The sequence below is a fragment of the Triticum aestivum genome, chromosome 5B (assembly GCF_018294505.1).
Source record: "Triticum aestivum cultivar Chinese Spring chromosome 5B, IWGSC CS RefSeq v2.1, whole genome shotgun sequence".
Taxonomy (NCBI): Eukaryota; Viridiplantae; Streptophyta; class Magnoliopsida; order Poales; family Poaceae; genus Triticum; species Triticum aestivum.
The window spans coordinates 634,023,068-634,050,103 of record NC_057807.1 but is presented as its reverse complement, the minus strand read 5'-3'; the positions used below and the strand labels follow the sequence as shown (position 1 = coordinate 634,050,103).

At 45.6% G+C, this 27,036-nt stretch overlaps 1 protein-coding gene and 1 long non-coding RNA gene across 2 annotated transcripts; both read right to left on the bottom strand.

Moving 5' to 3' along the window:
* Window positions 1-2,844: 2,844 nt before the first annotated feature.
* LOC123117275 (glycerol-3-phosphate acyltransferase, chloroplastic-like) lies at window positions 2,845-4,334 on the bottom strand. The gene is made up of 4 exons (XM_044538059.1): window positions 3,955-4,334; window positions 3,717-3,814; window positions 3,344-3,625; window positions 2,845-2,902 (listed from the first exon to the last, which is right to left on the bottom strand). Exons 1-3 carry the CDS (start codon window positions 4,121-4,123, stop codon window positions 3,392-3,394), a joined length of 501 nt encoding a protein of 166 aa, XP_044393994.1. The 5' UTR covers window positions 4,124-4,334; the 3' UTR covers window positions 2,845-2,902; window positions 3,344-3,391.
* Window positions 4,335-14,761: 10,427 nt separating this feature from the next.
* On the bottom strand, window positions 14,762-15,635 carry LOC123117274 (uncharacterized). Its single transcript, XR_006457333.1, has 3 exons — window positions 15,566-15,635; window positions 15,386-15,471; window positions 14,762-14,970 (listed from the first exon to the last, which is right to left on the bottom strand). It is a non-coding gene; the product is annotated as an uncharacterized lncRNA (long non-coding RNA).
* Window positions 15,636-27,036: the final 11,401 nt, after the last annotated feature.

Genomic DNA, 27,036 nt, shown 5'->3' with positions numbered 1-27,036 from the left:
AATCATTCTGTAACCTTGGTATGATTTCTGTATCGATTACCTTGTGAGAGATTGCATTGAGAAATGCACATAGCTTCACAATGGCTAATCGAACGTTTTCCGGTAGAAGCCCCCTCAATGCAACCGGAAGCATTTGCGTCATAATCACGTGGCAGTCATGAGACTTTAGGTTCTGAAACTTTTTCTCTGCCATGTTTATTATTCCCTTTATATTCTACGAGAAGCCAGACGGTACCTTAATATTGAGCAGGCATTCAAAGAAGATTTCCTTTTCTTCTTTGGTAAGAGCGTAGCTTGCATGACCCTGATGTATGCCGTCTTCTTTGTGCATACGTTGCTGGTCCTCCCGTGCCTCAGGTGTATCTTTTGTCTTCCCATACACGCCCAAGAAGCCAAGCAGGGTCACGCAAAGATTCTTCATCACGTGCATCATGTCGATTGCGGAGCGGACCTCTAGGTCTTTCCAATATGGCAGGTCCCAAAATATAGATTTCTTCTTCCACATGGGTGCGCGTCCGTCAGCGTCCTTTGGAACAGGTTGTCCGCCAGGACACTTTCCAAATATCACCTTCAAATCCTTGACCATATCATGTACATCAGCACCAGTACGGTGGTGAGGCTTCGTCCGGTGATTCGCCTCACCTTTGAAATGCTTGCCTTTCTTTCTTACGGGATGCCTGCTCGGAAGAAATCGACGATGTCCCAGGTACATATTCTTCTTACAACTATTCAAATATATACTGTCGGTATCATCCAAACAGTGCGTGCATCCGCGGTATCCCTTGTTTATCTGTCCTGAAAGGTTACTGAGAGCAGGCCAATCATTGATGGTCACGAACAGCAACGCCTTTAGGTCAAATTCTTCCCCCATGTGCTCATCCCGCGCACGTACACCTGTTCCATTCCACAGTTGTAAGAGTTCTTTAACTAATGGCCTTAGGTACACATCAATGTCGTTGCCGGGTTGCTTAGGGCCTTGGATAAGCACTGGCATCATAATGAACTTCCGCTTCATGCACAACCAAGGAGGAACGTTATACAAACATAGAGTCACAAGCCAGGTGCTATGGTTGCTGCTCTGCTCCCCAAAAGGATTAATGCCATCTGCGCTTAGACCAAACCATACGCTCCTTGCGTCATCTGCAAACTCCTTCCCATACTTTCTTTCGATTTTTCTCCACTGCGACCCGTCAGCGGGTACTCTCAACTTTCTGTCTTTCTTACGGTCTTCTTTGTGCCATCGCGTCGCCTTGGCATGCTCTTTGTTTTAGAACAAACGTTTCAACCGTGGTATTATAGGAGAATACCACATCACCTTGGCAGGAATCTTCTTCCTGGGGCGCTCACCCTCGACATCACCATGCTCATCGCGGCTGATCTTATAGCGCAATGCACCACATACCGGGCAAGCGTTCAAATCCTCATGATCACCGCGGTAGAGGATGCAATCATTAGGGCATGCATGTATCTTTTGCACCTCGAACCCTAGAGGGCAGACAACCTTCTTTGCTTCATACGTACTCTCGGGCATTTCGTTATCCTTTGGAAGCATATCCTTTATCATTACCAGCAACTTTCCAAATCCCTTGTCAGATACACCATTCTCTGTCTTCCATTGCAGCAATTCCAGTGTGGTGCCCAACTTTTTCTTGTCACCTACGCAATTCGGGTACAACAATTTTTTGTGATCCTCTAACATGCGCTGCAACTTCTTCTTCTCCAAATCACTTGCGCAGTTTATCTTTGCATCGGCAATGGCCCGACCTAGATCATCAACGGGCTCATCTGATGCCTCTTCTTCAGCTTCTTCCCGCATTGCCGGCTCAGCTTCTTCCCGCATTACCGGCTCAGCTTCTTCCCCCATTGTTGTATCATCGTATTCAGGGAACCCATGGCCAGGATAGCTGTCGTCGTCCTCTTCTTCTTCATTGTCTTCCATCATAACCCCTCTTTCTCCGTGCTTGGTCCAAACATTATAGTGGGGCATGAAACCAGACTCAAACAGGTGGACGTGAATGGTTCTTGACGTAGAGTAATTGCGATCATTCTTACAGCCAGCACATGGACAAGGCATAAAACCATCCGCCCGCTTGTTTGCCTCAGCCGCAAGCAGAAAAGTATGCACGCCCTCAACGAACTAGGGAGAGCATCGGTCATCGTACATCCATTGCCGGCTCATCTTCATTACACAACACCGAATAGACCAAATTAATACAAGTTCATACAACACTTAAATGCAACAAACAAATAACTCTCTAGCTAAAGCATTTAAATGCAACAACAAATGCGATCAAGATCGCAACTAAGGTAACAATTGATCCAACAGCATAATGATACCAAACCTCACTATCGATGGCATATTTTCTAATCTTTCTAATCTTCAAGCGCATTTTCTCCATCTTGATCTTGTGATCATCGACGACATCGGCAACATGCAACTCCAATTCCATCTTCTCCCCCTCAATTCTTTTCAATTTTTCTTTGAAGTACTCGTTTTCTCTTTCAACTAAATTTAACCTCTCGACAATAGTGTCGGTTGGAATTTCTGGTTCACATACCTCCTAGACAAAAATATCTATGTCAACTTGATGGGCATAATTATTTGTCATAAACACGAAATGCAACAAGTAGTTTTAAAAGAGAATATACCACATCCGAATCATAACAAGGACGAGGGCCGACGGGGACGGATATCAAAACCATGGCACTATGTATAACAAACAACGTACGGGTAAGATAATTATTATACGAGTAACTATATATCCAAATCACACAAACATCATTTTTTTATATACAATTTCATGAACAAGAGGCTCACCACAAGGTGGTGCCGGCGACGGGACGGTGCGGGCGATCGACGGTGGTTACGACGGAGATTTAGAAGGCATTAAGTAAACCACACCTACATATGCAAACTAAGTGTTATTTTGACCTCAAATTGCATATAAATCAAATACTATCACATATAATTCCTCCCAAATTACTAAATCCCACATATAATTCAAAATAAATTCCTCAGCACGATGGAAATATGTGTACAACATCCAGAATTTTCATCATAATTCATGAATATTAAATATGCATTTGTCCAATAGACCGTGAAGGGACATGAATGACGAACAAAACAAAAAGTAACGGTCTGTGATAGTAGATGTGCAATACAATTAATATGCACCCTGTGAGAGCAGTAATATATTGTAACAAGTGAGCCTGATGAGGCATAATGTATCAATATTCCTGTTTACACAGAAGATGTCCATGAGAAATACAGCAAACTTCGCATGACACTATTTGAACCAAACAGAGCCTCTTATATATGTTCTCAGATCAGATTCTTCATTACCTAAAATCTACCAGTAGCCTAATGTAGTTTTGACTGAAGGTGTAATAGTCAAATGGTTCTCTGATGGCCTTGTGATAAGGCTGAAACGTAAATGGATTCTGCAAAAGAACATGAAGATTTGTGTAAAAGATGCATCTTGGAACAAAGAGAAAATTTAAGAGCGAATTGGGAAGGTGACAGGCATAGAAATAGGACATCTGCATCCAGCAGATCGCGGTCAAATAAATCCATCATGTTGGAAAGCATGATCCGATATGCATTTGGATCCCCATTTTGTAGGACCTGAAGACGCAACAATCACAGAATATACGTCATGAGTAATAAGTGAATAAGGATCTATCTGTACCAGACAGGAAACAGGAAGTATATTTACCGCATTCTTGTAATTGTAGTACAGGTTTTCAAAGTTATCAGCAACATCTGGAGGCAACTTCCCTCTCTCCACTTCCTTCTTGATGCGTAGAACGAACTCTGCACACCACATGCAACTGATTACTGATGGTTTCATATGAATGAAAAAGAACGAGATGAGATGAGATTTCTGGGATAACTCCTCTACGAGACTTAAATAAATGTGCGAGTCAAAAATGCATTTGAGAGCAGCAACGGACCTTGCTCGCTGCGCATGTCGAGCAGAGTCGATGGCCCCGCGACCTCCTCGTCCGCCCCGTGTCGGAGGCAAGCACGACGCCCTTGGCCGGGAGCCATGGGGCCCGGCTGCCCTCCACGCGGGCAGCCGGAGGGCGCCGCGCCTGGGACGACGAAGGAGGAGCACCGCATCAAGCACCTGCAGCAGATCCAGAAGGAGGACTAACGGGGGAGCACCGCATCGAGGGGCCGGCTCGGCGGGGAGAGCGGCGGCGGCCAGCTCGGCAGGGAGAGTAGCAGCGGCCAGCTCGGCGGGGAGAGCGGCGGCGGCCGGATGGGCGGCAGGAGAAGAACGGCGAGGCAGGGAGGACAGGAGCACGGCGGGGAGGGGACGAAGGAGAGGGGCGTGAGACCGAGGGGGAGTGGCGGCTAGGGTTCTGACTAATCGGTCGCCCTCCCCACTTCTATCCATCCCTGGCCACCCACGGTACGCCACGCAAGCAAAAATATGTGGAATCCCAAAACTGCCCTCGGCGGCCATCCAAATTCACAGGCGGTGGCATGCCCCTGCGCCAGCGACCTCAGAACGGTAAAAACGCAGTAAAAAATGAGCGGGGAGGCGTTATAGGGAGTTACTATTCATTTCAGCAGTAGATTTTTTCGATCCGACGGCGCAGGTTCCTCCAGATCTTGATCCAACGGACGAGAACGCATCCAGAAATCGTATCCAACGGTCCAGAATCACTGAGCTCTGAGGAGGCCTGTGGTCACATTCTTCTCTTATCTCTTGATTGGGTATTCGGCATTGGGTTCTGATTTTGTCGTTGTGTACTGTTTTGGTCGTGCCGTTGTTGGGCCAGTTGTCGCGTCGCTTTCTGCTGTCCATTGGGTCTCGTGCGTGCTGTTGTTGGCCGGTTGCTGTTGCTTTCGTACACGGTGGCGTTGTTCTTTCTCACAGAGCGGTGCCACCTTAAATCGCTTGGTCGCTCCATCTAGATGGCGCTGACGAGCCAAGAGGATAAAAAGAGCACTCCTCAGGCTATCCAAGCAGGGCGGTCATGCAATAGTCACATCTGTCTCTATTTTACACGACTGCCGAACCTTACCACACAAAAACAGAAATAAATATAGAATGCATACACCGCTTAATATTTACATCTACTGCTGCAGAATTTATACGTGCATGTGCGACTCCTCAGGTTAGCCAGAAAAAGCAGCCATGCAGTACTCACATCAGTGTCTGCTTTTGATAACCGTCCAACGTTTCACATAAAATATAATAAGGAGTATAGAATAAATGCATGCACGCTCGAAACTTACATTTGCTAATGCATGCATGCTTAGTACGTGAGTTTGTACGTGCATGTTTCCATAAGCTTACTGTGAGTCCTTGTGCACCTGCCCGCTTGGTGAAACACCAGCTGCATCAGCGAGCCATGCCGATTGACTCGCTTCATGCCACCCAATAAGCAACGTGCCGTGTGCCCAGCCAATCTCAGAGTATGTGTGCCGCTTGGCAGACTTACAGCAAGCTCACCCATGCAACAGCGGCCACTTGACACGCTTACATTAGCAATGTGGTGAGTCACCGCTATTCCAAACTGTTATATATAGCCATGCTGCCATCCGCGGTATTCACTCGCTTCAAGCATTGAGAGACAAAGTCAGCGATTTTTTGTCGAAAGAGACCCTCTGCCCATTGGAATTGACCAAAGAGACCCTTTGCGGACGAAATTGACAAAAGAGACCCCTCATTAGTGGCGGCAGGCGCGGCAGGCGACACGTGTCACCTGCCGCCACCCGTGAGGCGGCGGGCCCGGCCGCCACAACAGGAGGCGGCAGCCCGGTGAATAACGGTGCGTGCACAGGGCAGCACAGGCCAGCGTGCCGCGACGGAACGGGCCGCGCCAGGCGGGCCCGGCCGCCACCGGGTGAGGCGGCCGTCGCTGCCGCTGTCGCTACTCGGCCGACAAGGCCTGCTGCGCGCGGGCCCAGTAGATGGGCCACGCCGCCACTAGCTGAGGCGGCACATCCTGTGCTGCTGCACGCGCGACAGTGCGCAGCCGGCGCTGATTTCGAGGCGCGAGCTTGATGGCTGTGACTCCGACGCGCGGGAATATGGACGCTTTTGGTTCTTTCGCCTCGGAATCAATCCTGCCTTTGCTTCTTTTGCCTCAGCGGATGCGATGGCACTCGGAATCCAAGGCTACGGGAAGCTGTTGTGCCGACACTACAGGGATCGTAAATATCCCTGCTTAATTTTCTGGCCATCATTTATCGTCTGAGCTTATAAAAGGAGACACCGAGGCTCTCGTCCACCCATCCTCGAAATCGGCAGTGCGCAAAGTGTGTAACACATTTTTTCAGTCGATATGAGTTTGCCTTGCTCGGATCAAAGCATTAGGCCGAGGAAAATGAAGAATGCAAGTTTGCCTCCGGGGGTGGCAGTCCTGCGGTGTTGGTGTGACGATCTTTGCAAGGTGAAGGAGGTGACGGATTTTTCAGATTGGTTGGGCATGAAGTTTTTCATGTGCGCCAATTATGAGGATGATCCTGCCGTAGCTATTTCAGAGTACGACAAGCCTCCGGTATGCTTTAACCATCACGAATAGATATTGTTGGTATTTTCATTGATTCTTTAGTAACATTCTTGTTTCTTGTTGTAGTCTCCTCCGCCTCTGTGCATGTACTATCATTGGATTGACACGGAGAAGCCGGCTTGGGCAGTGACTGAGATTCGTGAAAGAAGTCGCCGTGCGTGGAATAGTTTATTTGCGGAAGAAAGACGCGAGAAGGCGGAAGCTGAGGAGAAAGCAGAGCAAGAGAGAGAGAGTTAAAACAATACTATGCGGAGCAACACCGTTTTTTTTTGAGGAAATGGGAAAGAAAAACAGGGAAGAGGCTCGTCGCATGGAGGAGCAGGAACAACAGCGAAAGGAGGCTCGTGAGGTGGAGAGGCAGAGAAAGAAAGAAAGGGCTCGTCAGGCCAAGGCAGCAGAAGAAGCTGGCAATGGAAAAGGAAAATATCCACGTTGGACTCAGTAGATTTCTGTGGTAGTATTTTAAATTTTGCAATCATTTGTATCTTTATTTCTGCAGTTTAATGTAGCTTCATTTCAGTAGTTAAATGTAGCTTTATTTAAATTCTACGATGTATCTTATTTTCAGTTGTACCTTGTCGTGTTGTATCTTATTTTCAGTTGTACCTTGTCGTGATGGAAAAAATATATAGTTTTAGAATAAAGTAGTGGCATTTTCTTTCCCTCCACTAATTATCGAGCATCGTGCAACAACTATAAAATGAAATTAAGATAGAACATAATACCTTACAATAAGAGAGTACAAACTAATAATGTAAGTACATCTGAATTAAACGGTACAACTGGAATACAGCTTAAAAACTACATGAAGGCATCATCGTAATCCTCCGTCGATGCAGAACTCTTGCCCTTCGAGGATGCAGAACTCTTACCCTTGGACGATGAAGAACTCTTGCCCTTCAAGGATGTAGTACTCTTGCCCTTGGACGATGCAGAACTCTTGCCCTTTGACGATGCAGAACCCGGAAGCGGCGGCATGAAGATATCATCTTCGTCCTCGCTCTCCTCAGTCCATAAAAATGGATGGTTTTCTGCAGTCCTTCTAAAAGTTTCACTCTTCGGCTCCACAACCTTCTTCCACCTTGCATCCAACCTAAGAAGTTCTTTACGTACCTCCTCATAGGTCCTTCCATTATGGTGTCACTACCGGTGAGATCGTCCCATGGAACTATCCTATTGTCCATCCTGAAATCGGTAGCTAGCCTCAGAAGAGTGCTACTCATCCCAGGGTGAAAACTACGATCGAAAGGATAATGGGACATCTCGACTACACTACACTCGAATGCTTATCCACCTCCGTCTGAAGGGGTTTTATAGGTAAGGAGGAGAAAATGGCGGGAAAGAACGACTGCGGTATGGAGGAAAAGGGTTGGCGGGAACATATGGTGGGAAACGGGTGGCAGGAAGATATGTCGGGAAGGGGTTGGCGGGAAACTGGTGGCGGAACATATGGAGGGAAAGCGTTTGCGGGAAAATATTGAGGGGAAAGCGTTGCTTGAAAATATTTTTTTTTAATGTCTAAGACGGGCAATGGTTGCACAGTATTCATCAGCCAAAATTTTAAAAAAAATTCATTTCGGCCTAACATAAGCAAAAGAGTGGAGCGGGATAGTATGGCGGGAGATATAGGCGGGAAAAATTGTTCCTGACTGGTGCATTTTTATTTCAGCATACATAGATGTTCAAATTGAAAAGTCTGATACACACATATGTAGATACAATGGGTCGCGCACGTGCATAGATGAATCACCCTACTTTACGACGACCACCTGGCCTTTCCTTACGACCGAAAGGCGACAAGCGATTAGGTGGCCGGGGCACACGAAGACCGCGGCCGTACTCCAATTCGGCTTCATGTGTCTGCGAGTCCTGCGTAGGTGGTGGAGTCGCGAATCCTTGTTGCGAACCTGAAGCGTAATTGTAGGCGTATGGTTGTGACTCCGGGGGATAAAAGATGGGCCAATAACATCCCCTCCGAAGAACTCTGTAACTAATGATGTAACCGTGTCGCCAAGATCATGTGATGCTCCCCGGAGGCCTGTGTTGACGCCATGATCATGTGATGCTCCCCGGAGGCCTGTGTTGACGCCACGTTGGGTGTTCTCATCGCCCCAATTAACATCAGGTGTGTCCTGCACATATAAACATTTTAAACAAACTGTCAGAGGATAATATATGATATCATTGTAAATGCATTGAAATGTAAACATGACTACCTGAGCATATCCCTCTCCTATACTGTCTGGCCATTGTACGTGGTGCTGGTTTAAATCTGGTACACGAGTCTCCTCGGGCATGGGGATCCCTCGCGTGGAGAGATACGGCTGAGATCCCTCACCTTGGGTGTATGCATGATATCCTGTGTACGCATATGGGTTAGGGGAAAGAAACTGCTCGGGCATCGAATCCAAGCCCATGCCATGGTCCTGAGATGTCTGCCCCTGACGAAGCTGCATCGAAGAAGAGCGATGCAGCGGCAGAGATGAGTCATGTCGTGGCAATGTCGTTCTAATACTCGGACCCTCCCCCCATTGCTCATGGCTCGTACGCGCCTCGCTCGGTCTGGACGACGGTGCCGCACTCGGTCTGGCTGACCTCGCTACCGGCATGTATGCTCCAGTGGCAACGTCGTCGCCTCTACCGCATCTGAACTTCTTTGCCACGAATTGTTGCAAAAGTTTCTGGAATGTCTTGCGATATGGGCCCAGGGCCGGCATGCTATCCGTAGCCATCTGCCCTACTTCGTTGACATTTTCAAGCTGAACAATATTTGGATGTTATTTAGTTCAAATGATTATGAAATGATAGACCTAAAAAAGTTACAAGTGATTACCAGGTGGTCACGATAGTAAGCTGCATGCAGCTCAACATGTCTCCGCGCCTGCTCCTCTTGTGTGAGATGTGTTGGTATAGTAGCTGGCTGACTGGCCAGGCTAGCACGTGTGTTCATGCAGTACCACTGCTTGTACGCTTGATCTGTACTTCCATCGTACGGTCTGCGAAATTAAATAATTACATAAACCGTTGTGATGAAAGCAAAGCATCTTCACGCATCGTATGATCATCGTAAAAAAATAATGTACATAAAATATACCTAAGTTGACGCACTATATCTGCTAGCGCTTCATTTTCCCACTTGTGTACCCATTCACTGTTTTCTTCCCTCCAATCGTATAAACTCCAACCCCTGCCCATATTTGTTAGCCTGCAAATTATGTAACAAAGTGTGAGTTTAGTAAATTAAAAATGACACTAACTATTTATGGATGTCACATCTTACTTATGTGTTTCCTCGTTGATACGTCTGGGAAAAGGTGGTGGAATTTCTTGATAGAGACCGAACTATCTCATTACACGCTCTGGGTTGTAAGGTTTAACACACCACATGAACAATAAGTTGCAGCGAGTCAGCCAGAATGCACTATCGGTCAACATGCCTGGTGTGAAGTGTCGAGCATCAAAGACCATTTTTAGCTGGTCCTGAGTCCATGGGTTCCATGTGACTTCTGCCTCATCAAGTATCTCAAACTGCTGGTGGTATATAGGGTAACAATTTTTCGCAATATCTGGAGACCAACGTTTCCATGCCTTTGTCCACCTGGTGGCCATAGTTGCGCTAGCACCCTCGCCAAAGTCGTATGGGTATATGGGTTGTACTATACGAGGTCGTCCTACAGGGAGGTATTCCTAGGACCACAACTGTAGAAACTCATAGGCGACACAAAGTAATGGAGCTTTTTGTGCGAAAGAGGTTTTTTGCGTGGCATCACACAAGCCTCTGTATGTATGAGATAGCATGGCAGAACCGAAGCTGTATTTTGGCTGCTCGCGTAAAGGTTCATCTACCATATTCTCTACAATGTAGATGAGACCAGGGACAACAACGTCCCCATGTGAATTTGGAAATAGATTCCCGAGGAGCCACAACAAATACGCAAACAGATGTCTTTTTCTCGTCTCCTCATTGGCGAAGCTAGATAAATTAAGAAAGTTATCACGAAGCCAGACGAGTGGGATGCCCCGAGGGTTACCAGAACGTTGTGATTCTGGCATTTCCATCCCAAGACGGGCTGCTATATCTAATATCCAAGATGGAGACACTCGTGGAGAGACTACCGGCTCACCTCTAATTGGTAGAGCAGTGATCATAGAAACATCTTTCAGTGCAGGTGCAAGCTCCCCAAAACGAAAGTGAAAGGTGTGGGTTTCAGGTCTCCACCGGTCAACGAGGGATGTCAAAAGGGATGGGTCCGAACGTACTTGGTCGTCGCATGATGTGAGCCTAGCAAAACCTTATAGTCCATAAGTGTCAAGGTGAGCAAGGAAATGATTGTGTATTGGCCATGTTTTTTTTATGGTTCGAAGTCTGAAAGGCCGATAATCATGCTTAGTATTTGGTTTCAAAAATAGGTGGCAACGGTGGCCGGCATCATGGGGCCCCTGCAAAAGCACTGGCACTTCACCCATAACCCGCACACAAACATACAAATATAAATTATGAGGAAGACAGAAATACAAATGCAAATCAAAATTAACTTAAAAAATGCAAAGAGATATGATTTACATTAATTATCTGAAGTTAACATCAGGAGTACAATAATACAAAGAGAATCAATTTAAATTTAATATAAGTACACATAACGAGTAGAAATATAAATAGACATGGCGAGTACATATATATCAACATCATGCGTTGTTGTTGGCTCGATACGGGCAGTCTTTGCGTGAATGTCCAGGACACCTGCAAACGCGGCATCGCCTTGGTTCTCCCATCTGGCTATGGTCCATGTCATTGCGATGACGCCTAGACTGATGTCATCCCTTTGCGGTTCTCATCAAGTCGGTGTTCGGAACCCATTTCGGCCCATCTGGCCACAATATTTTGTAGTTCATATCAATGCCCCAAGCCCAGAACTCACCGTTCCAAGTGTTGTACAGATTGTACATGTTGAAGTACGGCGATATGTATGGCTCGCAGAGCACATGACTGCAAGGGTAGCCCTCAAGCTTGGGCTTGTTACAAGTGCACTCACAGGAGGTTGAGCCAAGGGTGACAGCTTGCTTTTTTGATCCTCTGTGGTGACCCTTAACGTACTTGGCTCGCACATTGACCTCCCACTTCTTCCTAAGTGCGTCCACTTTCCTGCAGCCATGACTTTGAGACTTCTTTGCTTTCTCATCCAGATGTCTTTGCATCTTCTCGGACCATGGCTTATTCAATTCAACTTGTGCTTTGGCGACGGTGACCCTGTCTGCAAAGTATGACAGGGTCCGGTTCCAAGTTTCTTCAATTAGGGCTGTGATAGGCAGTGCTTGCACCCCTTTAAGAACACCATTGTACACCTCTGACATGTTGCTGGTCATTATTCCATACCGAGCCCTGGTGTCGTGAGCCTGCGCCCACTTCTCCAAATAAGGGCAATTCTCGGTGATCCACTGGCTCAAATTTATGGCCGTCCTACGACCCCTCCGGTCTTCTCTCTGCGGCAAGGTCGCGCGGTCGATCTCACCATTGATACCTGCCCATATCGCATTCATTTTGGCTTCAGTTTTTGCATGCACATCGTCTTGAATAACTTGAACCAATCCTTGTTTTTGAATTTGGAGTAAAAGTTTGCTGCCAAATGCCTCATGCACCACCTTCCCTCTAGATCGGGCCATCCCCACTCTTCTTCCGACGCCTTAATTATTTCAAGAGCGCTTAATAATCCAGTGTTGCGATCAGAAATGATGCAAACACCTTTACGCTCTTTCACGACACCAATCTTCACGCAGCTCAGGAACCACAACCAGCTATCTTTGTTCTCGCTCTCGACCAATGCATATGCAATAGGAAGAAGCTGATTATTTGCATCCGCTGCAATCGCCACCAATAGTGTGCCCTTGTACTTTCCAGTGAGAAAGGTACCATCAACAGATAATACCGGGCGACAGTGCCTGAAGGCTTGTATAGTCTGGGCGAATGCCCAGAATAAGCGGTCCAGGATTAGCTCACCCTGGTTCATTGGGTTTGGACGTTCTCTCCGCCAAACTTGAGTCCCCCTATTAGCACTTGCTATTTGATGAAGCATTCTAGGGGCATAAGAATATGCCTCCTCATAGGTACCATACAAATTCTTGAATATATTTTTCTTCGCACGCCTAGCCTTGTTGTAGCTAACAGGGAATCCAATTAGATCCTCTGCATCTTTTTGCAGAGCCCTAATACTAATGTTGAGACTTCCCTGCACAATTGTTTCCATCGTCTGTGCCACAAATTTTGCTGTCACATTGCAGTGATCTGAAAGAGTCCCAGTTTGCTCACAGGTATGCTCCACTATTTTTGTGATATGCCATGACTGACATACCCAGGCTTCAGTCTAGAGAGAACTCTTTCGCGGCAACCTTTCGCTGTGTGGATGCATATGACCTTCAACTCTTTTTTATCAGACTGCTTCACTCTATGCTGGCGGTGGATGCCGATTGCATAGCTACCCATTACCTGGTAAGCAGACTTCTTATCTGGGAAAACTTGCCCAACCTTCAGGCTTCCCGCTCCTAGGCTAGAAGCAGAGTGAAATTCGTTGGTGATACTCATATCCTGTAAAAACCCAGGTTGCAGTGCCGCCGCGACCGCCCTCTGAGGAGGAACATCTTCTTCTCCGCTTGACTCCGAAGACGCAGAAGAATGATCATCATCATCTAGCGCCTCCGACAATCCCTCCACGTGTTCGCTCATGTCAACGGCCGCCGACCAATATCCTGTGTCATACACAGGCTGGCCGCCCGTCGGTTCCGATGGGCCGATGCTAGGGGCTGATGTGATGGCCAACTCGACCTCACCACCCCTGCTACTGCATCCGGCAACATCAGTGACTGAAATGAAATCCACATACACCATCGGCTGACCATACATTGAGTTACTGGGATTGCTTGCAAACCTCATGTACGACCCCCACGACCGATCACCTGTGACAGGCCGCAAACCCCAACGGGCAACTGTCCCATCATTTCCTCCGTCAACGACGAAGGCCACCATTGTCATTTTTTTTCCTGCATCACTGGGCCAAACACCGCTCGGATGCACCTTCTAACAGCTGCATAACCCACGTTGACCATGTCTCTCACCACTACTGTAGTCGACTCGCAGAAGGACACATCCACCCCGCATGGACCGTCGCGTAAGACGTTCCCATAGTACACTACTAAATTTTTCATAGTACCTAACCAACATACATGTTTACATTTCAAATAATTAGTAACTGAACATTTAGTAATGATGACAACATTTACATATCTTACGACTAAAATAATAACCGTATTTTCGTTATAAATATTCGGTTTGTTTTTAGAATCATTTGCTTAGACTTTAAGGGGTTGTTTGGTTAACGGGTATTTAAAGATCTATTTTTCTCAAACTTGTCTACGAGCGTAACAAACTAAAACTCTGTTTGCTTTTCTCTAACTACCCCAAAAATACCTAAAATAGTTCTCATAACATGCAAAAACTTAGCTTCTGGAAAAACGACTATTAATAAAATATGGTTTTCTACATAATTTTCTTACAATAGGTTATGACAAAACTGAGGGTAAGTACTCGCTATCCAAACAACCACTAAACATAATATTACAACAATAACATTTAAATATCATATGAGTAAAATATCTAATTTCTTCCGGCATGATATAATGTTTTTCATATCATACGATAAAATTCATTTATTTATAAATAATAATTTTTGCAGCGGCATGACAGTACATCAATATAAAAAATATTAACAAAATTACGGCGTCATTTTATACCTTAGCTCCAATATGGATGTACTTGCGAATGCAATTAAGAGTCCAAATAGTTCAAATAAAACTCGTCTACTAGCGTCACAAACTAAAACTCTCTTTTTTCTCTAACGACTATTAGTAAAAACTATTTTTCTTACAACAGGTTATGACAAAACCCATGGTAATTACTTGCTATCCAAACAACCACTAAACATAATAGTACGATAATAACATTTTAATATCATATGAGTAAAACATTTAATTTCTTTCGGCTTTATATAATTTTTTTTTCACATCATACGATAACAATCATTTATGTACAAATAATAATATTTGCAGCAGCATGCACATTATTCACAATAGTACATCAATACAAAAAATATTAACAAAATTACAGTGTCATTTTTCACCTTAGCTCCAATATGGATGTGCTTACGAATGCAATTAAGCGTCAAAATAGTTCGAATAAATATCCGTCGCCAGTACTATATGAACCTCGTCAACCTATTATCACATTAACAACAATATTACACACGGATTTTTCTTCCTGCTAACAAAAGTATGAAAATAGCACTTCCATGTATGTGTTCATCACCTCAAAATGGGACAGCGAAAATGGAAACACAATTTCTTCAATCACGTCTTCTCCTCCTTGTTTGCTACTAAAATGAATTATTTTACCTAATTACATACATCATTAAGTACATTAGCACCTAATCTTAACATATAAAATTTAGATTATTGCGACATAACAAAGTAGACCTACGGTTTCCTAACTATAGACTTATTAATAAACATACCACATAAAATAACATACCACATGAAATAACATACCGCATGCAATAAACAATTACAGTACAATTTTTTCTTAATTACCGTATTAAGATTTCCCGCATGTCAATACTAATGGACGCACCTAACATTGATGCAACATCTTCAACCTACTATTTCAAAAAATAGTTTAAATGCTACATCTCTCGTCTGAAATTATTTCTAACCTCTATGCACTACCATCACATAGCTAATAACGAGCTAAAGGACGAACTAATTACCAACCTGCATGCATAAATAAATAAATGTATTGCAAAGCTCATACCTTGATCTTCAACTTCGTAGTTCACTTTGCACGGCTATTCCTACTACAGAAACTCCAAATGACTCCTCCAAGTGCTGAAATAATGCCTAAAGCAACATAGAATACACACTTAGGAACTAATCAAATAGAATAAAAACATCATGCATGCGAATGAAACCAACAAAAATGGATAGATCTTACCTTAATCTATCTTTTCTTCAACTTCATCATCCTCAAAATCCAACTCTAAATCGCCCTAAATCACGAGTGAAAATGCTTACTAAGCTTTCTTTTCTCTATGTACTTAGAGACTTAGAGAGCAAAGGAGAGGAACGAGGTTACAGAGTGCTTGCGCACGGAGCTGAAGCATGGCATATAAAAGGGAGAGGATCCCTGTAGTGTCGGCAGCCTCGGATTCCCGCGCGTGAAAATCAACATCATCAGCAAACACATGCAAGGAGCAAAAGCAAAGGAGTGATTCCCGCCCGTAAAATTCGTCGTTTGCCGCGCGTCGGAATCAGCAAAAGCAACAACAATCAACGAGTGATTCCCGCCCCGCCAGTTTTCGCGCGTGCCAATCAGTGCCAGGAAGACGCCGCCAGCAGCAGTGGTGGCGGGGCCCGCACCTCGCCTTCCGTGCACAGTCAGCGTGCACCAGCTGCTGTCGGCAGGGGTGGCCGCCTCAGCCAGTGGCGGCGAGGCCCACTGGCGGGGCCCGCACGCAGCAGGGCTTGTCGGCCAGGCAGCGACCGCGCCAGGGCTGGCCGCCTCGCCCGGTGGCGGCTGGGCCCACCTGGCCCGCCCCTTCCGTCGCGGCGCGACGCACAGTGGGGATTCCGTTCGGCTGGGGTGGCCGCCTCCTTCGGTGGCGGCTGGGCCCGCCGCCTCCTGGCGTGGCGGCAGGCGCCACGTGTCGCCTGCCGCGCCTGCCGCCACCGCTGAGGGGCTTCTTTTTGTCAAATGATTCAGAGGTAGTCTTTTTTGTCAATTCATCTCGGCAGGGGGTCCTTTTGGACAAAAAATCAAAGTCAGCGGCCATGAGTAGCAACCAGTCCGCCAAGAGTTTCCTATGAGGAAAACAGTCAAAGAAGAGGGACAAGAAAGCTGTTTCAAGTTCTTCGTTCAATGCTACCCCCGTCGATATGGTATGCATCCGTTTTCAGATTTGAACCTAGGTTTAAAATTTGTACAAAACGGTTCAGTGACTAGCTACTATCCATATACAGCAGGACGATTTGATGGTATATATACCAAGGCAGCATCCAAATTGTCCAAATTGTCGGCTCAGCTATAAAGCCGGACGTGCAAGGATACCTTCATTGCATGGGGATGTATCTGGTGCACCAAGGCAATTGGTGCTACCGGTGCACCGGTCGTCCGTTGCACATTAAAAAATGTTCGAAAAAAATCGAAAAAAAACTAGTGCATTGACACAACATGAGTGTATGGTGTCACAGTAATTTAGATCAATATTCAAATCATTGCTCAAGATACAAAAATAACAATTTTGACACTGAATAGTACATAACACAGTTGGGCTTCAGTTTTGGCCCATTAACACATTGACGTCAAATTTGTCACTTTTTTTATCTTGACCATTGTTTTGATTTTTGATTTGAATTTTTGTGACAAGATACATCGATGTTGTATCGATACACTAATTTTTTTTCCGGATTTTTAAAACATTTTTGAATGTGCAACGGGGTCCGGTGCACCGGTAGCACCAATTGCCTTGGTGCACCAGATAGGTTCCCTCATTGCATGTACCCTGATGGCACGATACAAGCGTCCATCCATATGGGGGCGTCACATTCTACAGGCAGCATCAATGAAAATTCCTTAATTTTCAAAGGAGACCCTGTTGCCACGCAGGCCGAGGCCGAGGAAGGAGTCGCTCAAGCAGCGCTGAATTACATCTGTGAGAACTACGCCATCACCATCAAGTATTACAATTATTGTATGCTGCAGGCAACAAAGGAGAAGCTTACATCAGCTTAAGAAAAAGTATCTTCGAAACATTGGCAATTTAATATGGCTAAGCGTGAAGTTGTTGTTCGCCAAGCTGAGTCTGTGACGCAAACAGAGATACTGGCCCGTATATGCAATGATTTCTCTGATGCGGTGCCTCTTCGTATGCATCCACAACGTCCTTTTACTGAAGACCGCATAATCAGTTACACAGGAAGCTGCCCACCTGTCACACGACTGGAGCACTTCACAAAAGTACTCTATCATTTCATTACTGGTACTAACCCTATGGGAGAGTTTTCCAGAATGATTTGATTTCAAACTCCAGTACCATCTGCAACCACGTTTGAGTTCCTATGTTGTCTTCTGTGGCTTCCTGTGATGCAAGTTCCCATCGTTTTAGTCTCCTTTTAGCAAGTTGTGTTCAGTTGTAATAAAAGAATCTCCTCCGTGATGTAATAGTGTATGAGTGTATGCTATCTGTATCTTATCTATGAATGCGAGCTTTCTATGTTCAGTTACCTTGTGCGATGCTTGCAATCCAGTATTTTCTTCCAATAATCATATGGTAAATAAAGTCCACACGCAAGATAAAATATCATGTACTCCCTATTGATGGGCGCGGCGTGCCACCGCGCGAGGTTCGCTAGTAAGTAGCTACAAGGTAATTGACCATCTCATCTCTTTGTGGTGTGCACAGGGATGCAGAACCAGACATATTATCATTTAAATGCAACCAAAAATTGAACAAAATTCAGTCAGAAAACTATTGTTCACCAAACATTATGAAGTTATCAACTAGTCAAGGTAAAATATATCAAGTATTTTGAATCAAAATTGAGGGAAGAATATAATCAAATTGAGGGTATTACTAGGCATCTAGCAAGTAGATTTATTTTCGTACCATGCAGGAGGACTGCATGCATGTGATTTTTAGACAGAAGAAAAGAGAGGGGGGGGGGGGGGACCTACATAATCCAGACTACTATTACTAACTTAAACATAACAACAAAGAACTAAAGTAATCTCTTACCCTGTCCAATATCACTGGTAAGAAGACTTCGTATGAACTAAGACACTGGTTACCACCTGCATCAATCTGCCCAGTCACAAAACGGTAAGAATCACGCCAAGTGTTAGCCCGTACAGGTCGTGTCCTTTATCCTCAATCATTCAAAATTTAGAGAAATATATAGACCAACTGAAAAGACCACCAGGCGAGTGAGTTCTTTAGATCTACAGTTTTCCAAAAACACTGTTAAAAGAGGAGGTAAGAGGGAGCATGTTAAAACTGCTCTTTCCAAAAACATTGTCTTCTTCGAACAGGCGTTGATGTGTGTCCTCCTAACAGGCAAGCAGAGCACTGCTACTACAAAACTGACAAGAAAAAAACAGTTAGACATTGTTCAACCAGAAGCGCACATCCACAAATAAGTCATGACCTTGCAAAGGCCTCAAGCCCCATACCACCATGTCTAGGCCCTGCTCCAAAGCGGGAGCAACAACCTCTGAAGATTGGCCCAAACAAGGTTGCCAGAATAGTGATTCTGTTATACAATTCTACGACTTTACGATCCAAACTAACCTCTCCGATTCTACGATTTTAGTTCTAAGAATCCACGTTTCTACAATCCTGATGGTGAAGATTCTATGATCTGCAATTGAAAATTTTAAATTCTCAGAATGACTGTCTTCTGGTGAAATTTGTTCAAGACTCCTTACATCGCCAAACACTCCGTGGGTGAGATGGGTCAGAGCAATTCATTTCAAAAGAAGGGACTTGGGTGATCGCCTTCCTCTTAATTAATACAAGAGCCTGGGCCCTGGTCACATATCATCATTCATTCAAAAGGTTTCAGAGAGATGACTTATATATAAATCAGAGATGGAGAGAAAACCTCTTTCTAAAAGGATAAATGGAGTACTAACGTCCCCTTGCATATCCAAATCCCTGCTGCCTAGTCTCACACAAAGTTTTAAATAGTGCACTAATCCTCTTAGCGGCGGACCTCTTCTAAATGCTATAGCGCGCTAATCCTCTTAGCGGCGGACCTCTTCTAAATGCTATAGCTATATAAAATCTTTAACGCAATATAAAATCTTTGTTCATGAACCAAAGATCATTAGCGCAGGACCTCTTCTAAATGCTATAGCTATAGCGCGCTATTTAAAACCATGGCTATAGCGATGCTATAGCGCGCTATTTAGAATATTTGTTCTGGACCAATGATCCTTAGGTAGGACCTATTCTAAACGCTATAACGTGCTATAGCACACTATTTAAAACCATGCGCTCAGCCCTAACATTTCTGTTGCAGACTCTAGGGGAAACGGGGAATGGATCATTCGCACCAGACACATTACCTCTGATCGGGCGGACAACGAAATTCTTTCACTTGCGCTCTTCCTCAACTCTGTTTATCTCTAAAAAGGGGATCTCCAGACAAAATAGGCTTTCGTATAAATCACTCTATACCCTTCTCTATCGGGGGTGCTACAAGCTCATGAATTTTGGAGGTGTTGAAGAGTTAGCTTGCAGTAAGATTTGGCACTGCTTGGCACCAACAATATGCAGAAAATTTTCCTGGTTACTTGTCAAACACGGCGCGAAGGTTAGGGTGGTTCGGAAAAAGCATGGAATCGTCGACAACGACAAATGCCCCTTCGGATGCTGTGCCACTGATACTGTGCCTCACCTTGCTTTGGAGTGCAACAGAATGAAGCATATTTCTCAGAGTGAGTATTAGTGATGTGAATCAGCCAGCACAAAATAAAGGCTTGGGAGCTGGTTGCAATCGTTGTCGTATGGTCTGTCTGGTTTGCTAGGAACAGAAGGGTCTTCGATAGAGTAAGTGTACCTCCTAGAGTTAGGGCTGCAAACGAGTCGAGCTCGAGCGAGTTGGAGTAGGCTCAGCTCAACTCATATGAAAATTCGAGCGAGCTCAGACTTAGTGAAGCTCATGATCGAGCTGTAGAACAAGACTCGTGCTCAGCTTGTAACGATCTCGAGTCGATCTCGAGCTAGTTTCGAGCTAAATGAGATGATAAAAATTATAAATCTATGGATGAAAAACAAAAAAATTAAGATGAATATGCTGGGAACCTTTGCCAAAAATATAGGATATTTAACACATAGTCGATCACGTGCCATAATTAGGCATAACTCTTCTCTACACTTAATTAAATTTTCATGTTCGTTGCTAAATAAAATGGAAAAAATTTATGGAAAACAAATATGGTAATAAATTATCTATTTTTATTTAATATATGGCATGATCATTTAACATAATGATATTTTGTCGAGCTATCGAGCTAAATTCGAGCGAGCCAACATTGGCTCAAGATCGGCTCGTTTCTCGGTTGAGCTACATAAAGTGTTCAAACTCAGCTTGTTTTGTTTTCGAGTCGATCCCGAGGCGAGTCAAAAAACGAGTCGATCTCGAGCGGCTCACGAGCCTCGAGCTTTTCTTGCAGCCCTACCTGGAGTGGTTGCCAAACAATGTGCTACAATGGTCAATCTTTGGGCGAACAGGGAAAACAAGAGGAACTTATGGCTGTTCGGGAATGGATTGCTGGTTGGTCTAGCTAATCTACTTTTTCCTTCCTTTTTCCTGTTCTCCTCTTCTGCATCTCTTTGTTATCCTGTTTTCTACCCTGGACTGTATGAACATTTGCCCCGGGTATGCGTTTTGCTTATAAGTTTTTTTATAAAGAAAATGTAGGTAGGGGGCTCCCACCCTCCCGTTTCCCTTAGAAAAACGATTTGTGATACTACCATGGAAGCTCCGATCCAATTTAGAATCGTGATTCTGCTCGGGAGCAACAGCCTCTGTAGATTGGCCAAAGAAGAAGAGTTGGCGACCGTACTACCAGCGAAGAAGAGATTGCAGTCTACAGGTTCAGAGCAAAACAAGCAACAACAAAAAAACCGTGCTCAACTTATCCCTGTTTTTCCCTTGTGCGCATACCTGTTCGTGAGTGACCAGCCCTGGTAAATGTAGTGAAAGGAAGCCTTTTTTCTTAGGGAAGCACTAAAAGGAAGCCAGATATAGTTGGGTAGCTACAAAAAAGAGTATCTCAATCCCAAAGAAGAAAAAGAGTGGCTTAGTCTTGGGCCAAATCATAGAAACTGACAGAAAATTCGGGATCAAAAGAGCACTTTCGGGTCCGGACATGAAGTATTTGATCCCGAGCTCATATGCACCCGCATGAACAGTAAAATAAATTTGATCCTGAGTTCATGCGGGAGCATATGAGTCGGGATCAAAAGAGCACTTTCGGGTCCCCAAGCACTTTTTAATTGGTTTAACCTAGGCTTTGAGCTGGTCAAGTTCCGATCTCACGAGCCAAAGCAATGGTAAGGCAACGACCACTCACTTTGTTGCTTGGCCAACTCCACTTGTTCAAAAAAAGTTCTCCTAATATTCTTGGACATCATATTCACTACAGCAGCAACAAGCTATACCACTAACTAAATAAAATACCAAACCTTGCCGCTGCCTGATAAATAAAAATGCGTAATGCACGCAACACTCAATAATTCGTGAAAACCAATGACCTTTTTTTTTTACAATAGTGGGCCCAGAAAACATTAGCAGCAATCCTGAATAGCTCAGTGCAGTACAAGCCGTCACCAACAACACAATTGAGGAGCCAGGACAGAGGATCGTCACCAATAACACATTGTAGTAGCCCTCAATCACATCATCTCACTGCAAAAAACCATCCCACCGACCATTCCACTGTCACAATTCAGCAATTATGTTACCCGTTACTCCCAGTTGCTGTGGCCGAGGGGGTCAAACCCTTGCGAACATGAGCACCATCAATAAGCCCTTCATCAGCACCAAATGCAGGCAGCGAGCTGCTACACCTGGAGATTCAGCAAAGGTATACCACACCGCCACACGGGCAGGTCAATCAATGACCTCCTTGGTTGGAGCTACACCGTCGAGTCTAATTCCTGGTAGTACCTTCTGATCCCATACAGCTCATCGACCAATTGTTGTGACACCATAGCTCCGGGCAATCTAATATTGTCGGGCTATCGATCCTCATCAAAATAACTGTGGTTGACAAGCCCGAGAGCTCGAAGGTATATTCGAGACCGATGCTTGCGCCTCATGACCACTATGGTTTGTGAAGTTGAGATATACAGTGAGTGATCATGCAAATACAGTCTCATTCCTTCCGTAGCTGTCAACCCTGCCGACGTGGCGGTGTGTGGGTCCCACTTCTCAATGTATACTTATATAAATAAATCTCTCTTGCATCACTGCTATGCCCGTGTCCTGATTGTCAACATGTGTGTTGGAGAAGTAGTACTAGAAAGGAAAAGGGGCGCATTAAAGATTTCGACCGAGGATCTCAGGTACTCCGTCCGTTCTTTTTTGTCCACATATAAAATTTAGTCAAAGTCAAATTTTGTAGAAAAAACTATCAACATCTACAATATTGAAATTATATGATATGAAATTAATTTCATGATGCATCTAATAATATTAATTTCATATTGTGAATCTTGATATTTTTTCCTATAAACTTAATCAAAGTTGACAAAGTTTGACTTGGACCAAACTTCATATGCAGACTAAAAAGAAACGGAGGGAGTACCACACATGCACAACCAAACACTACCTGTCAAATACAAATATCACATTTGCTAAACATTAGGTACCTGTAATTTGTCTTTGCTTCGATCGATTTCTGCTGCGCGCGAGGCCGAATGCTAGGACGAAGTGAGGATAGCAAGTGCTGAGCGCCGGCCATGGTGAGGCCAGAAGCTGGGAAGGCGTTACTAGTGACAGCAACGAGCGCCGGCCAAAGCGAGGCCGACCCATGCATGAGCCGGAGTCGGCGATAGCTGGTGGGAGCCAGTCTAAAATTTGATGATGTGGGTCAAGGGGTGCAGGTGTCGCCGTAGTTGCTAAACTACAAGTCAGGGCGTTTAGAGAGATGGTCGCGGCAGCTTGAACCAACAACAGTTGGAGTACATAGAGTGTGGGGGAGGGGAGGCGAGGCGGCACACGGAAGTGCCCCCGGGTGTAAGACAATAAGTTTTGGGGAACCAGCACAACCCTCTAGGGGTGGCTTATCTCATTATATATAATGGATGTGTTACAATACGTACAATATACATACATAAGTACAGAAGCTATACATAGTCTAACACCCTCCCTCAATCTTAGCCACTTTCTAAAGAACTGAGAAGGGTAAGATTGCGCCTACAAGCCTCAAACTGTGGCAGAGGTAAAGGCTTAGTGAAGATGTCTGCAAGTTGATCCTTAGATGAGATAAACTTGATCTGGAGTTGCTTCTGTGATACACGTTCCCGTACAAAGTGATAGTCAACTTCAATGTGTTTCGTTCGGGCATGAAATACTGGATTTGCAGAAAGGTATGTAGCACCGATGTTATCACACCAAAGAATAGGAGGCTGTGGTTGAGACAAACCCAACTCCTGAAGCAAAGACTGCACCCAAATAATCTCTGCAGTAGCATTAGCCACAGCCTTGTACTCAGCTTCAGTACTGCTACGTGACACAGTAGCCTGTTTCCGAGCACTCCAGGCGATCAAATTAGGGCCAAAGAATACTGCATAACCCCCCGTGGATCGCCTGTCATCTGGGCTACCAGCCCAATCTGCATCAGAGAAGGCCGAAAGGACCCGAGAGGAAGTCGGCCGAATATGCATACCAAATGTCAGGGTGAACTGAACATAACGAAGAATGCGTTTAACAGCAGCCCAATGAGTATCTCTGGGAGCCTGAAGATACTGACAAACCCTGTTAACAGCATAAGAGATATCTGGTCTCGTGATCGTCAAGTACTGAAGTCCACCAACAATGCTCCTGTACTCTGTGGCATCCGCAGGAGACAAAAGCTCACCATCAACAGCTGTTATCTTGTCGGTAGAACGACATGGGTGTGGTGGTCGGTTTGCACTTCAGCATGCCCGCTCTTTGTAACAACTCCAAGGAGTACTTCTTCTGCGTAAGGACAAGACCAGTAGCACGAGAAGTGACCTCAACTCCAAGAAAGTAGTGAAGCTTCCCAAGATCTTTGACCGCAAAATCAGCACCAAGAGAGCAGACAAGAGCATCAGCAGCATACTGAGAAGAGCTGACAAGGATAATATCATCGACATATACCAAAAGATACATAGTGACTTCTGGCTTCTGTAGAAGAAATAATGAAGTGTCAGCAGTGGACGGCACAAACCCATGAGCACGAAGGGCAGAGGCAAGGCGGGCATGCCAGGCACGAGGAGCTTGCTTCAAACCATATAGTGCTTTGGAGAGACGACAGATATAGTCAGGACGATCAGGATCAGAGAAACCAGGCGGCTGTTTCATATAAACCTCTTCCTCCAAAAATCCATGTAGAAAAGCATTCTGCACATCAAGTTGACGAAGTGACCAACCACGAGAAACAGCAATGGAGAGAAGAAGCCGAATAGTGGTAGGCTTGACGACAGGACTGAAGGTGTCCTCATAGTCAAGACCATGGCGCTGCCGAAAACCGCGAGCAACAAGTCGCGCTTTGTAACGCTCAATAGATCCATCCGAATGCTTCTTCACTTTGAATACCCATTTTGAGTCAATAACATTTACCCGTGGTGGTGGAGGAACGAGAGTCCATGTCTTGTTACGAAGGAGAGCATGAAACTCCTGCTCCATAGCCTCTCGCCAATGTGGAATGCGCAGGGCAGCCTGATATGAGCGAGGCTCAGAAGATGGATCCGCAACAGCAGCAGCCAAACAAGCAGCCAACCAAGCAACCGTACCATCCTTACGTTCCTTAGGTTTGAAAATGCCACTGCGACTGCGTGTATGTGGTCGGGACACAGGAACCACCGAGGTCGACGGAGCAGCCTGCAACGGGCTGGAGGACGGCGACGTTGACGAGTCAGCCGGTGACGAGGAGCCAGACACAGTAGCCTCGGGCTCGGTCGGCGAAGAAGGCCGGCCCACCGGCGAAACCGGCAGAGCAGACGAAGCAGCTGGCGACGCCGGCGTCACAGACCGGGCCGATGGCGAGCCCGGCATAGTGGGCCGTGGCGCGGCCGGTGTCGCGGGCCGATCCGCGGATGAAGGCGACGTGAGGACGGCGTCGCGGACCCGAGCTGCAGGCGAAGACGGCGTGACGGGCCGAGCCGCGGGCGAAGACGGCGTGACAGGCCGAGCCGCTGAAGACTCGGCGGCCGCTGGCGAAGAGGGCCGAGCCGCTGGAGACTCGGCGGTCGCTGGCGTAGCGGACCGAGCAGTGGAGATGCTCGGCGCGACGGGCTCTTCGGGTGACCATGCATGGGCACGCGAATCGATGCCATGCAACATAGGGCGATCGACGTGCCCATCAGAAGGCGGCGATGATGATGGTGAATCCTCCAACAGCTCCAAACGAGCCCCACGTCCGGTTCCTGCACCATGGTTAGGTAACAGCAAAGGAGAGTATGCAACATCATCAAATTGGTCAGAAGCAACAGAGGATGAATGCAGAGATGGTGGTTCGACAGTGGACACAGGAAGTTTGGCAAAGGGAAAAACATGCTCATCAAACACGACGTCCCGAGATATATAGACACGATTAGTGGGAACATGAAGACATTTGTAACCTTTATGAAGAGAGCTATAGCCAAGAAAAACACACTTCTTAGAACGAAACTCAAGCTTGCGCTTATTATATGGACGAAGATGCGGCCAGCAAGCACACCCAAATACCTTGAAAAAGGTATAATCAGGTTGTTCATTAAGGAGAACCTCAATGGGAGTCTTCATGTTTAAAACACGAGTGGGAGTACGGTTGATGAGAAAGCATGCAGTGGTGAAAGCATCACTCCAAAACCGAAACGGAACAGATGCATGGGCCAAAAGAGTAAGACCAGCTTCAACAATATGACGATGCTTACGTTCGACTGAACCATTCTGCTGATGTGTATGTGGACATGCTAAACGATGAGCTATCCCAAGCGACTGAAAGAAGGAGTTGAGGTTGCGATACTCGCCCCCCCAGTCCGACTGGACATGAACAATTTTGTGCTTGAGAAGACGTTCAACATGTTTTTGAAACTGAACAAAAATATCAAACACATCAGATTTGCGTTTAATAAGGTAAAGCCAGGTAAAGCGACTATAAGCATCAACGAAACTGATATAGTAATTATGACCACTGACAGAAGTCTGAGCAGGACCCCATACATCTGAAAACACAAGTTCTAAAGGATGTTTCACCTCACGACTGGACTCCGAAAAAGGAAGTTGATGACTCTTCCCCTGCTGACAAGCATCACACACTGCTACATCTTTATTACTAGACAAACTAGGAAGCTCATGACGACGCAAAATATGACGGACAATAGGTGTGGCCGGGTGACCAAGACGAGCATGCCACTGTGACGGAGAGACCCGAACTCCACTGAAAACACGGGCGACGCCAGGATGCTCCAGACGGTAGAGGCCCTGGCACAACCGCCCACTAAGAAGAATGTCCCTCGTGCCCCGATCCTTAATAAAAAGATCAAAAGGGTGAAATTCACAAAGCACATTATTATCACGTGTGAGTTTAGGAACTGAAAGAAGATTACGGGTCACAGATGGAACTCGAAGAACATTGCGAAGCTGAAGACTCCTATTGGCATGTCTAGTGAGAAGAGATGCTTGACCAATATGAGAGATGTGCATACCTGCTCCATTGGCGGTGTGGAT